General features: G+C 51.7%; 1 protein-coding gene across 1 annotated transcript in view; it reads left to right on the top strand.

The window, feature by feature from the left end:
• The window catches only part of BBK36DRAFT_1192785 (non-ribosomal peptide synthetase), a gene marked incomplete at both ends in the record, with an annotated part of 41809 nt that overhangs the window by 1130 nt on the left and 25794 nt on the right, over positions 1-14885 (top strand). The window contains one exon of the mRNA XM_024896781.1: positions 1-14885. This exon is cut by the window's right edge and continues 15067 nt beyond it. Coding sequence (XP_024752339.1) covers positions 1-14885 — 14885 coding nt within the window.

Consider the following 14885-nt stretch of genomic DNA (forward strand, 5'->3'; position numbering starts at 1 on the left):
ATCAAACCCCAAGCCAGAAGGACCTCGACCTTCCATCTGGTCGAGCTCAAAGAATCCGCATCAACTTCATCGGCAAATCTGGACATGGAGCGCACATTGTCATTGAGCCGTATCAGCAGCATGGCTCTCCGGCAAACGACGATGATGCTCGCCCGCAGCTGGTGCTGTTCTCTGCAAACAACGTGACGTCTCTCAACCAGCAGATGCGGCTTCACCATGACTTCGCCAGACAACACCGAGATCTCGTCCCTGATATTGCCTACACTCGAGCTATGCGACGAGAAGCCCTTGATCACCGGGCGTTCTCTATCCTCGCCACCGATGGCGAATGCCTCAGCACAGCCAACCCCGCGAAATGCCCAGTTGCGCCCCCGTCTATCACGATGGTGTTCAGTGGTCAGGGAGCGCAATGGGCAGGCATGGGAAAAGAGCTTCTTCAGCTCGATGCATTCAGAAACGACATCGAGAGAATGGACACCATCTTGCGTCAACTGAAAAATCCGCCCTCCTGGACGATCGAGGAAGAGATTCAGCGATCATCCAGCGACCCTCTCAGTCGAATCAACTCTGTCGAAACGGCTTGTGTGGTCTCTACTGCTCTACAGATTGCTATTTTTCATCAGTATGAGCGGCTGGGAGTCAGGGCAGAAGCTGTCGTTGGCCACTCCAGTGGTGAGATTGCTGCAGCCTACGCGGCAGGCTACCTGAGCTTGGAGGAGGCAGTTATTGTGGCCTATCATTATGGATACGCCGCTGCTATGAGCGCATGCGATGGAGCTATGGCGGTGACGGGCCTCAGCGCTGAAGAGACAAGGGAGCTACTGCGTGATGGAGCCGTCGTGGCCTGCGAAAACAGCCCGACAAGTACGACAATCTCTGGCGACCGCGGCGTTGTGGAGGACATCATAGCTTCGATCCAGCAGTCGAGACCACAAGTCACCACGCGGAAATTACGCGTTGACACGGCTTTCCATTCTCACCACATGAAATCAGTATCTGCCGAATTTCTGCGGCTTCTAGGGACTGAAGGGATCACCTCGACGCGGCGAACAGCGAGAAATGCCGTCTTCATGTCAAGCGTCAGCAACTCAGTCCTTACCTCCCCCAAAGATTTTGGCCCCAATTACTTTCTCAACAACCTGATTTCTCCTGTTCGCTTTTCCTCCGCAGTCATGTCTCTTCTCGATGTCATCCCGGAACACGGCCTCTTCCTCGAGATTGGGCCTCATTCCACTCTGTCTGGTCCTCTGTCTCAGATTTGCGCCGCTGCCAATGTGACTTGCAACTATATCTCATCTCAGTTCCGACAGACAGACTGCTTGGCGAGCCTTCTATCGGCTGTTGGCCGCCTCTGGCAGAATTCTGTGGCTTTGAACCTAGACCCGTTATTTACGGGGAAAGCAATCTCTGGGTTGCCTCGTTACCCATGGAACTACGGCGATTACGATGAAAGCGACCCCTTAAATGCGGACAAAACGCCATTGTCTGCAAAGGATATGCGAGCACAAGTTCTCAAGAGATCTGCGTTATCGATGTCTTCGAAACTCTCGGTCGATGATACGCCAGAGACAGACATGGAGTTTATCCTGCGGGCCATGTGGGCAGATGTGCTCTGCAATGTGATCCATATTCGCGTCGAGGACATTGGCAAGCGCCATAACTTCTTCCTTCTCGGTGGCGATTCCCTTACCGCGACTGAGCTTGCGACAGTTGCCTATCGACATGGAATTCGTCTGTCACCAACGGATGTGACGGAGAACCCCGAGCTTGTACGCATGGCTGCTGTCGCGGTGGTCGACGATACCGACCAAACTGCCAACACTGAACCGTTCAGCTTGATTCCCAGCGAGGACATGGACACTATCATATCGGACATCCAGAGGCAATGCAGTCTCGCTGCTGAAGCAGTTGAAGACATATACCCTTGTACCACACTTCAAGAGGGATTCATGGCACTGGGAGTGAGGCAACCTGGATCGTATATTCATCGACAAGTCTACAAGCTTAGGCCGCATGTTGACATTGATCGGTTCACGGCCTCTTGGGACACAGTCATCAGGCATTGTGGCAGCCTCCGGTCCAGGATCGCTCTGATAAACTCACAAGCCTTGCAAGTTGTGGTCACCACTGACACTGCGTGGGATGCTCCTGTGTATAACGTCGACGTCAACGAATATCTGAGGGAGTCTCGCAGTATTCCTATGAGCTACGGGGATTGCCTTAGTCGGAGTACACTATTGTATCAAGAGAACGGCGATATCTATTTTGTCTGGATTGTTCATCACGCGGTTTTTGACGGTCTGAGCATGAAGATTGTTCTCGATTCTCTACAGAGGGCCTATCTTAGCACGGATTCATTCGAAGCCCTGCCGCCATACTCGAACTTTATCCGGTATATTGGATCGCTCGACTCTGACTGTTCTCGTGAGTACTGGAGGAATGAACTAGAGGGCTCACAGCGGTCTCAATTCCCCGTTGCTTCTATATCTTCGGGGTCTCGAGATCGTGTCTTGACGAAGACCTTGCCGTTCCGTAACTCGAAAGCATCGATAACGACCGCCACCATCATCCGTGCTACCTGGGCCCTTGTTCTTGCTCAGTATTGCGGCTCTGACGACGTATGCTTTGGCATGACCCTCTCTGGCCGACAAGCCCCCGTGCCCGGCTTGAACGAGATTCCCGGTCCCATGATTGCCACAGTACCTGTGCGCATCCAGGTCAAGCGCGATATGCTTGTGTCTGAGTTTCTGCAGCACGTTCAGTCGCAGGCGTCCATGATGGTTTCCCATGAACAATACGGGTTACAAAATATCTCTAAGCTTGGTCAGAATGCGAAAGACGTGTGTGACTTTGCCAACTTGCTTGTCATCCAACCCACCCCGCACCTCTCTTCAGTGGCCTGCTCTTCACCGGATTCGATCCTCCAGCAAGGTCCGGTGGAGAAAGCGATTTCAGAGGAAGCAATGCGTAACTATTTCAATTATCCATTAGTCCTGCAAACCCGGGTTGGGGATGATGCCATTGATCTTGAGTTCACTTACTATGATGACGTTTTGAACGAGGGTCAGCTGGAAGCATTATTCCATCATTTCGAACATGTCACCCGGCAGCTTCTTCAACAAGACTATTTGCCTCTGAAGTCTGTGACCGTCTCCAGCCAGTGGGACTTGCAGCGTGCCAAGGAATGGAACAGTGAAGAACCCGAAATTGTCTCTTCATGCCTTCACCAGATCATTGAACGCCAAGCCATCGAGCGACCCGATGCAATGGCCATTCGTGCATGGGATATGTCATTGACATATAAGAAGCTTAATCATGCCGCCGACAGACTTGCACACTATCTGATCGACAACTCTGCGGTTCAGGTCCAGACGGGCGACCTCGTCCACGTGTGCTTCGAGAAGTCGGCGTGGTTCTTCATCTCCACCCTGGCGGTCAACAAAGCTGGAGCTGCTTGGGTACCTCTCGACCCGTCCCACCCCTTTCAACGACAGAAGCAGATTGTGGCACGAACCAAGGCAAAGCTTGCATTAGCTTCGCCCAGAAATGCTGCTCTTTGCGCTGACCTGGTCGAGAATGTCATTGAAGTCACTGCTGCTCTTGACGAGATGCTGTCAGTGAGAAGGCCAGGTAGCAAGAGACTGCCCCAAGTGTCACCAAACGCTGCTGCTTATGTCCTCTTCACCTCTGGAAGCACTGGGACCCCTAAAGGCTTTGTCATGCAGCATCAGGCTCTTTGCACCAGCCAAACGGCTATTGTTAAAAGGTTGGGCATGACGTCGGATGTCAGAATACTTCAGTTTGCATCATACGTCTTTGATCTTTCGATTGGCGAGGTCGTTGGTCCATGGGTTGCTGGCGCCTGCATACATGTGCCATCCGAAGAAGTCCGAATGAATGAGCTCGCTGAATACATACGCAATATGAAGATCAACTGGGTGTTTACTACTCCTTCCTTCTCCCGAACGCTAAAACCGGAGGCCCTTCCTGGCGTTGACTTGATGCTGCTGTGCGGTGAGGCTGTAAGCCGCGATATACTAGAGACATGGTTCGGAAAGGTTCGTCTTCTGAATGGATGGGGTCCAGCCGAGACCTGCGTGTTCAGCACACTTCACGAATGGACATCTCTCGCCGAGTCCTCCTTAACAATCGGTAGACCCGTTGGCGGCTTCTGTTGGCTTGTTGACCCCGAAAACCCGCATGTTCTAGCACCTATTGGAACTGTAGGCGAAGTCGTCATCCAGGGGCCAACGCTGCTTAAAGAGTATCTCGCGGATCCTGCCAAGACCGAGTCGACAACGATGCGATCGCTGCCGGACTGGGCGCCCTACCGCAGTTCAGACCACTGGAATCGGCTTTACAAATCTGGTGATTTGTGCAAATACAACTCAGATGGAACAATAGCCTTTGTTGCCAGAAAAGATACCCAAATCAAGATTCGAGGCCTTCGGGTCGAATTGGGAGAGGTCGAGCACCAGATCAAGGCATCCCTCGAAGGGGTCTGTCAAGTGGTGGTGGACATGATCCACACCGACGCTGGTTCAAGCCTGATTGCCTTCTTTTGCTTCAGTAACGAGACGCAGACGGTGACAGCAGCTAACACAACTGCCGATGAAACTGCCACAATGTTTCTCCCCGTCACCAGCCAGCTGAAGAGCCAGATTGTTAGCATGATTGGACACCTCTCCGTGAATCTCCCAAGGTACATGATACCGTCATTCTTCGTTCCTTGCAGATATATGCCATCGATTACGTCGAAGAAGCTGGATAGGCGTACGTTGAAGACTCTGGTAGAATCGCTGGGCTCTGAGGGGCTGTCCGCTTACTCGCTTGTTGATACTGTCAAGAACCCACCGGAAACGCCAATGGAGAGCAAGTTGCAAGCGCTCTGGGCGAAACGACTGAACATGCCGCTGGATGCCATTGGACGAGACGATAGCTTCTTGCAGATCGGCGGTGACTCCATTGCTGTGATACATTTTGTGGCCGACGCCCGCCAGGCCGGGATATCTCTCTCCGTCCAGGATGTATTCGACGACCCACGACTGTGGCGAGTGGCTGCCATTGCAACTACAGCCAACGGAGACACCCAATCGGCTCCCAGCGTAGCACCTTTCGGCCTCCTTGAGCCGGACCAGGTCGGCTCAGCGATGAGAGACGAAGTGCTTAAGCAGTGCGATCTACCCAGTTGGGATGCCGTCGATGACGCCTTTCCCTGTACTAAACTACAGGAAGGGCTGATGGCACTGACGGCGAAACAACCGGGAGCTTACGTTGCGAAGATGGTGTTCAAGGTTCCGAGGCATGTCGATGTTGATCGCCTCAAGGCCTCCTGGGATCGAACAGTTGCCATTTGCAGCAACTTGCGCACCAGGATCGTTCAGCTCAGCAGCCTGGCTTCTATTCAAGTCATTGTCAAAGAAGCTGCGCAATGGGAGCCGACAGATAACCAAGGCATAGAGGCCTTTTTGAGACAAGCCAACAGTATCCGCATGTCCTACGGATCGCGACTCGCCCGATTCGCACTCGTGCAAGGCGACAATAGCGATCGCTATTTTGTTGCTATCATGCACCATTCAATCTTTGATGGGTGGTCTCTGGGTCTCATGGTCCAGACATGCCACGCGCTCTACAGAGAGACCGAAGTGCCGAAGCTTGATCCGTACTCAACATTTGTGCGGTACACTCTGCAACTCGAATTTGAGAGTTCGGAGAAGTACTGGAAGACACAAATGGATGGAGCGAGACGAGCCGTGTTCCCTCTACCAAGAGACGATATCACGGTTGCCAAAAGCCAGAGAAATGTTCAAATCTCGGCGAAGGAGGTCAAGATACCGCAGTCGACAAACGGGGCCATTACCAGAGCAACATATCTACGAGCTGCTTGGGCCATGCTACTTGCAAGATACTGCAATACAGATGATATCTGCTTTGGTGCCTCTGTTTCTGGCCGCAACGCTCCTCTTGTAGGTGTAGAGGGCGTGCTTGGCCTGGTTGTTTCTACACTTCCAGTCCGAGTTCGGCTGAATCCAGACCAGCCACTGTATGACTTCCTTCGCGACGTTCAGAAGCAGTCCAACGATATGGTGATACACGAGCAATTTGGGCTACAGAACATAGCCAGGATCAGCTCCGATGCAAAGGACGCATGCAACTTTACCAGTCTCATGGTTGTCCAACCAAAGGAGATGACAAGCGAATCCGACGGAGATGAGGCAATCCTTCTGTCCACCAGGGCGGAACAGCGTTTGGCATGGCAGTCGATGGAAGACTACTACAACTATCCTCTCATCCTCCAATGCCACCTGGGAGATGATAGTGCTGAGCTTGAGTTTGTATATGATGCACACGTTATTTCTGAATTTCAGGTGCTTGCGTTATCCCACCAGCTCGACAATATCATTCACCAGCTTGCATCTCTGGACAAGAAAACGCTTCTACGGAACGTACCGAGGGCTGGACCGTGGGATCTTCAGCAAAGCATGGATTGGAACTCTCACGAGATTGTGGTCCAAGAACACTGTATCCCCGATCTCGTTTCTCAGCGTGCCAAAACATGCCCCGATGATGAAGCCTTGTACTCTACTGAAGGATCGCTCACATACGCTGCCTTGGATCGTCTGTCTGATCATGTCGCATATCAGCTTTTGCAACACAACGTCCAGCCTGAGACGATTGTACCGATTTGCATGCAAAAGTCTATCTGGGCGGTGGTTGCCATGGTTGGTATCTTGAAGGCTGGTGGTGCATATATGCCACTTGATCCTGCGCACCCAGAATCACGACGGCAAGCCTTGGTTCAGGAGGTGCATGCTAACGTGATAGTGTCATCGCCATCCATGGCTGCATCTTGCGAAAGAATGGCGCCTCACACCATTGAGGTTTCTTCGTCTCTACTGACACTGGTTCCTGAGATGCTTATGGACTATCGTTCACTCAGTAACTACAAGAGACCGGAGCCTCATAACGCTGCGTATGTTCTCTATACATCTGGCTCTACAGGAAAGCCGAAGGGCTTGGTCGTCACGCACTCGGCGGCTTGCACTTCGCTGTTGAAACACCCTGATATGTTCAAGTTCAAGAAATCTTCGCGAGTTTTCCAATTCGCAAGCTACGTCTTTGACGTTAGCGTCTTGGATATATTCACTACACTCATTCTCGGAGCTACGGTCTGCATTCCTACGGAAACCGAGAGATTGGATAGAGCATGGCGCTTTATGACAGAGGCACGAGTCACCTTGGCATGCTTAACGCCATCATTTATCAGGACTCTGGATCCTGATAGTCTCCCCACTCTCCAGACAGTCGCTATCGGTGGAGAGGCTACCACAAAGGATATCCTTAAAACATGGCACGGGCGAGTCGAGCTGATCAATGCATACGGGCCTGCGGAAGCTTGTGTGAACTGCTCTGGTCATCCCTTCAAGTCTCGGGACGACTCACCCATGACTATTGGACGTCCATTTGCTCACCGGCTTTGGATCGTGGAGCCGGACAATCATAATCGCCTGACGCCAGTCGGGTGTATTGGTGAACTACTTGTCGAAGGCCATGCAATTGCCCGTGGCTATATCAACAACGAGGAGAAGACCAAGGCGTCCTTTGTCAACTCTCTGGATTGGCTGCCTAATGCAACAACGAGCGATAGACCCATAGCCTACAAGACTGGTGACCTAGCGAGATTCAACCCCGACGGGACTGTTGAATTCTTTGGGCGACAAGACACGCAAGTCAAGTTACGTGGTCAGCGACTGGAGCTCGGCGAGATCGAATACCACATCAAAGCCAACCTTGCAGACGTACAGCATGTTGTGGTGGACCTCATTGAGCGTGAAGCAGGCAAGATGATAATTGCCTTTGTCACATTCCATAGCTACTTGTGTGACAACGCAACAGCAGATGCTGAGGATCCTTACAGCAATTTCATTAGCAATGAAGAATACGTTTCTTCTTTCCAAGCTCTCCTCCAAGAGCTTCGGCGTGTTCTGCCAGGCTACATGATCCCCAGCATCATCTTCCCAATGAGAGATGTGCCTCATACATCGTCAAATAAGATCGACAGAAGAACGCTGCGTGAAGTTGCAACCAGCATGCCTCGCGAAAGGTTCTCCGGCTTTTCCATCGCACGTCAAGACAAAGTTCCACCCACGACGGAAATGGAGCTGAAGGTCCAAAGCCTTTGGGCTCGAGTGCTCAAGATCGATACGGACGATATATCGAAATTCGACAGCTTCTTCGAGATTGGCGGTGATTCCATTTCTGCAATTTATCTTTCGAACCTTGCCTCACGGGAGGGTATGCTGCTTTCGATTGCAAATATCTTCAAAGATCCTCAGCTGGCTTCAATGGCTGCCTCGATGACGATTGGGCAGTCCACGCATGTTGACGTTCAACCGTTTAGCATGGTCGAAGCAACCCAGTTGGAGTCTCTACATGCGTCGATTCGGCGGCAATGTGGGCTTACGGACGAACAGGATCTTGAAGATATAATCCCTTGTACGCCGCTGCAAGAGGGCCTTATGGCTTTGACCGCGACTCGGCCGGGCTCTTATATAGCCAGACGGGTTTATAAGTTGGCGGACAGCATTAATCTGGACCGGTTCAAGGGCTCCTGGGAACGCACTGTCCAGGTCTGTAGTAGTCTGCGGACGAGGATTGTTCAGAACGGAGATGTGTCGCTACAGGCTGTCGTCTCGAATGATGAGCTTTGGGAGAAGACTGATGGTCAGAGCCTCGAGTCCTACATGAAGGAACTCAAGGACCTGGAAATGGGCTACGGATCACAGCTTTCACGGCATGCAATCTTGAGTTGCTCAAACGGAGCGACATATTTCATCTGGGTTGCTCATCATGCTATCTTTGATGGCTGGACAGTGCAGATCACTATGGACGTCTTGCAACGGCTTTACGCACAGGAACCGATTCCGAATATCCGACCATTCGCCAATTTTGTTCAGTATATCTCACAGCTTGATCAGCAAGCGGCTATGAACTACTGGATTGCAGAGCTAGACGGCGCCCAGAGGGCTTCATTCCCACCCTCGAAGCCCATCACTGATGCCAGGACATCGACGGCTCAAAGGACTCAAATCATGAAGAGGAAGCTGGCAGTGCCAACCCAACCCAACTCCTCTGTCACAAAGGCCTCTTTGCTTCGAGGCGCTTGGGCACTCGTCCTCAGCCTTTACTGTGAGAGCGAAGATATATGCTTCGGCGCAACTACTTCAGGGCGACAGGCGCCCGTTCAGGACCTCATCAACATCGCTGGCCCAACGATTGCAACAGTCCCTGTGAGAATTCGTCTAGACCGCTCACAGCTTGTATCCGACTTTCTGCAGAGCGTGCAGACTCAGGCCTCTGAGATGGTGACTCATGAACAGTTTGGCCTTCAGAACATATCAAAGCTCAATGCCAGTGCCAAAGACGCAACCGACTTCACAAGCTTGTTTGTTGTCCAGTCGAATCAGCGACAACAAGAGACTGAAAATGCCCAGGAAGGGCTCTTCGCCTGTGATGCCAATGATGAAACGAACGTTGAGAATTGGATTGAGGGTTTCTTCAATTACCCCTTGACCGTGGAGTGTGATTTGATGCAGAACCAGGCAATCATGACGCTCTACTACGATGCTGATGTACTTTCTGATCACCAGCTTCAGGGTCTCTGCAACCAGTTCGAGCATGTCGTGCAACAATTGAACCTTCGGTATAACGAGCCTCTCGAGAACTTGTCGATGACTAGTCAATGGGATATTGACTTCGCTCACGCCTCCAACCCCAGCAAGCCTCTCGTCGTTGAGTCATGCATCCACACGCTGATTGAACAACGAACACAGCTGAACCCGAAGTCTCTTGCAGTGTCTTCTTGGGACGCTAGTTTCACTTATTCTGAACTTGACGAGAATGCCAACAGGCTGGCGACTTATCTCTTAAGCACGCTGAAAGTGAAAGCTGGTGACCTAGTCGTGGTCTGCTTCGACAAATCCGCCTGGTTTGTCGTGGCGATCTTGGCTATCAACAAGATCGGTGCCGGTTGGGTGCCCCTCGATCCAGCACATCCGACGGATCGTCGCCAGAACATTGTTGGCCAGACCAAGGCAACTTTAGCTCTTTGCTCTCCTGCAAACGTGTTGAAGCTCACTGGCGTGGTTGCTAATGTCCTTGGAGTAAACGCGGAATTCATGTCCGAGCTACGAGTCAACGATGCGGTTAAGCCTGATGTCAAGGTCAGCCCCGACGATGTCGCATACATCATCTTCACATCTGGGTCAACAGGAGTCCCTAAAGGCGTTGTGATCCAGCATCGCGCTATCTGCAGCAGCCAGGTTGCTTTGAGTCAGAGGCTCGATATGCACGATGGTGTCAGGATGCTTCAGTTCTCCTCTTTCGCGTTCGATGCCTCCATTTTCGAGATTTACAGCCCGCTTATTACCGGCGCCTGTGTTTGCATCCCTTCATGGGACACGCAAATGAATTCATTGCCCGCTTTCATTCGCGAATCCAACATTACGTGGGCATTCCTGACTCCATCGCTGGCTAGCATTATCAGACCGGAAGATGTGCCTTGCTTAGAGCTTTTGACCATTGGTGGTGAAGCTCCAAGCAAAGAAGTCTTCGACAGTTGGTTCGGTAAAGTGCGTCTTTTCAACGCCTGGGGCCCGACGGAAACAACGGTCATCGCCGCGGTACATGAATTCACATCTACTGAAGTCTCCCATTTGACCATTGGGCGCCCGATATGTGGCAACTGCTGGATCGTCAATCCCAGAGACCCTCATAGGCTGGCTCCAGTAGGGACTGTTGGAGAAGTGGTGGTTCAAGGAGCCAACCTGCTCCTGGAATATTTGGCAGATCCGGAGAAAACTGCTGCTGCCACTGTTACCTCGCTTCCTCCCTGGGCTCCCAATCGCGAGGTGTTCTGTCGATTCTACAAGTCTGGAGATCTGGCCGCCTACAATGCAGACGGCACCATCAGATACAACAGCCGCAAGGATGGGCAAGTCAAGATTCGCGGCCTTCGAGTCGAGTTGGGCGAAATCGAACACCACATTCGGAAGAACTTGGAGGGGCCATGTCAAGTTGCCGTTGAAGCGCTCAAGAGTGAAATCGGTACCCATTTAGTTGCTTTCATTTGCCAGAATAACGATACCATTCCGGCCAGCATGACTGGTAGTGTGGCAACCGAAGACATCATCCTGCCATCGACGGAACCGTTGAGAAGCAGCCTGGGGGCGATGCACAGTGCTCTGTCCTCTGCCCTTCCAAGCTACATGGTGCCTACCTTCTTCCTTCCATGCAAGCAGATGCCACTCGTGTCATCCTCCAAGCTGGACAGAAAACTCTTGCGTCGACTTGCTGCCGCATTGGATAGGCATTCTTTTGAGCAATACTCCCTATTTGCGGTGACCGAGGCCAAATCTAGTCCGGAGACCGAGATGGAGCACAGCTTGCAGCAGCTTTGGGCCGATGTTCTGAAAGTTCCTGCTGAGTCAATCGGTAGACACGACAGTTTCTTGGCAGTTGGCGGCGATTCGATAGCCATTATTCGCCTTATTGCTTTGGCTCGCGATCGTGGTATCGAGCTCCGAGCGAACGATATCTTCAGGGATTCTCGACTTTCCGCTGTCGCTTTGAATGCGGTTCCTATCGAAATTGCCTCGAACTCTGACAATTCTGCCAAGCCCTTTGCATTATTAGAGCCGCACGTGCGAGATGCCCTCTTGTCTGCCCGGATGAAAAAGGAGCTGAAATTGACCCGCTGGATGAAGATTGAAGATGGCTATCCTTGCACAAACCTGCAGGAAGGACTTATGGTCTTAGCAATGAAAGAACCTGGATCATACATTACAAGCTTTCAGTACCGCCTAGCAGAGCACGTGGATCCATCTGTCTTCAAAGCAGCCTGGGACAAGACCGTACGGCTATGCGGCATTCTACGAACGAGAATTGTCCACCTCAAGAACTCGTCGGTTCAGGTGGTCGTTAGTGACTACACATGGGATGACACGAAAGGTCTGACGTTGTCGTCTTATCTCCAGTCGATCGAGAACTTGGAAGTAGAGTATGGATCTCGCCTTTGCCGATATGCCTTGGTTCAGGATGAGAGCAACCAGACGAACTTCATCTGGACCATGCATCACGCCATCTTTGATGGCTGGTCTATCCGAGTTGTTCTTGCCACACTGGATAGCGTGTACAAGGGACTGAAGACCACACTTGTGACGCCGTATTCTCGTTTCATCGAATACACTATGGCCATCAATTCCCAGTCTGCTGCTGACTATTGGGTGGAGCAGCTTTGTGATGCCAGGAAGGCCTCGTTTCCTCCTCACGCGAGCGAAGAGCTCCAAGAATGCTCAAAGGGCTACCGTACAATGGTGACGAATATAAATCTTCCCGACCTGAGCACGACTGGAATCACAAGAGCTACAGTTTTCCGTGCGACGTGGGCTGTACTACTTACACGTTATTGCGAGACTGACGATGTCTGCTTTGGGACAACTATATCCGGCCGGCAAGCCCCGGTGCCCGGAATTATAGATATGCCAGGCCCAGCTCTTGCGACCGTTCCTTTGCGAATTCGTGTGCCTCAACAGAAGTCAGTTGCCGCCTTTCTGCAGCAGGTTCAAGAACAAGCTCTTTCAATGGTCGAATTCGAACAATTCGGTCTACAAAACATCAGCAAACTGAATGCTTGCGCTAAGGAGGCCTGCGACTTCTCTAGCTTATTGGTTGTTCAGCCAAAGGAAGCTTTGAATCCTGCTGGTGATAGCGATGCCATCCTGATTTCCGCTGATGGAAAGGTTGAGACCGGCGAATTTGCTCTTCAAAACTACTTCAGTTATCCCCTCGTTGTTCAAGGGCATCTCTATGACGAATCTACCGAACTTGTTCTCATCTACAACTCCGGAATCCTTCCCGAAGAACAAATCGTTGCGTTATCGCACCAATTCCGCCACGTGGCGAGGGAACTTGTCCTTGGAATGCAGTCAAACGTTGGCTCTGTCACAGTACCTTCTTCACCGGACCTTCAGCAGGCGATGCAATTTGATTCTGACATGCCAGAAGCCGTCGAAGCCTGTCAGACCCCCAAGGAACGACCATCAACTGAGAAGGAAGCACGTCTTCAATCTCTCTGGGCAGAAGTGCTAGGCATTCCTGCCGAATCTATTGGTCGTGATGATAACTTTCTAGAGATCGGGGGTGACTCGGTTGCTGCAGTCCACTTGGTTTCGAAGGCTCGAGATATTGGCTTCCTCATCTCTGTCAAGGACATTTTCGAGAATCCAAGATTACATGCTGTTGCCTCCAGAGTGGACTTGAATGCCCACCACGTCATGGAATCTGACAAAGTTCAGCCGTTCAGCTTGATACCTCGGTCCCTACATGAGGCATTAGTACGTGGCCGTGCAGACGTGCAATGCAATCTGGCAATGGGGCAGACGATTGAAGACGCATATCCTTGTACCCCTCTCCAAGAAAGTCTTCTGAGTACGACTTTGAAGCAACCAGGCGCAGCTGTAGCCAAATTCCACTTCCGCCTTCGAAAGGGTACTCAGATCTCACGCTTCACTGCCGCGTGGAATCGAACCGTCGAAGCTTGTGCAAACCTGCGAACTCGGATTGTGACCGTTGACAAGAGCACCATTCAAGTTGTCGTCAAGGACGGTTGCCGCTGGAATGACGAGGTGCCAGTCGGAAGTCAGAAAGTTCTCGATGTCGATTATGGTCTGCCGCTCTGCAGCTATTCTTTGATCGATCATGATGGCGTCAAATACTTCTGTCTTCAGCTACACCATTCAATCTTTGATGCCTGGTCACTCTCGCTGATGCTGAACACTCTGCAGAGCTACTATGCCGCAACGGCTGTCTCGCCGCTTTATCCATACCCTCGCTTCGTCAACTATGTCTTGAATATTGATCCTGCTGCCTCGGCCAAATTCTGGACCTCTCAGCTGGAGGGTGTTAAGCCTACAAACTTTCCAGCGGGTAGTGAGGGCGGCAAAACGGGGTCGAAGCAGATGAGACTTCAGTCAATATCAGTCGCAATTCGACAGTCAGGCAACAACTCCATCACAAAGGCCGCTATCATACGAGCCGCATGGGCCCTTGTGTTGGCCAGATACAGCGGCGTCGATGATATCTGCTTCGGTTCAAGTGTTTCTGGCCGTCAAGCTGCAGTCTCTGGCCTAGCGTCCATACCTGGCCTCGTCGACGCTACTGTGCCAGTTCGTGTCCGGATAGACGATCAGCAACCTGTTTCAACATTCTTGAATAGTATCCAGGGCCAAGCCTTCGACATGGTTCCGCACGAGCAATTCGGGCTGAATAATATCTCGAATCTGAGCGATGAAGCCAGGGTTGCATGTGGCTTCAAGGCCTTGCTCGTTGTTCAGCCGGCGCAGCAACTGACTCACGAGAGCAACCTGCTCACTTTTGCGACAGAATTTGAGGGAAGCAGCAAAATTGAGATGATTCAGAACTATTCGGACTATCCTCTGGTTGCTCGGTGCGTGCTGGCCGGCGATAACGTTGATGTTGATCTGCATTATGATTCATCCGTCGTGCCTGAACACCAAGTGAAAGGCCTCTCCCACGCATTCAAGCATGTGATTGAACAGCTCCCTGTTGCAGCTGATCAACCACTGTCGCAGATTTTGACTGGCGTGGTGCCTTGGGAAGTTGACTTTGGTGTCGCAGCCAACGGAATCCCACCTACGACTATCGAGCGATGCGTTCACAGTCTTATTGAGGACGAGACGCTCAAGCATCCGACTGCACTTGCTATCCAGGCTTCGGACGCTAGTCTCACGTACCAACAGTTGAATATCTGTGCGAACAGGCTGTCGCATCATCTTATCAACAACTTCAATGTCAAGAATGGCGAC

The sequence above is a fragment of the Trichoderma citrinoviride genome (assembly GCF_003025115.1).
Source record: "Trichoderma citrinoviride strain TUCIM 6016 unplaced genomic scaffold BBK36scaffold_3, whole genome shotgun sequence".
Taxonomy (NCBI): Eukaryota; Fungi; Ascomycota; class Sordariomycetes; order Hypocreales; family Hypocreaceae; genus Trichoderma; species Trichoderma citrinoviride.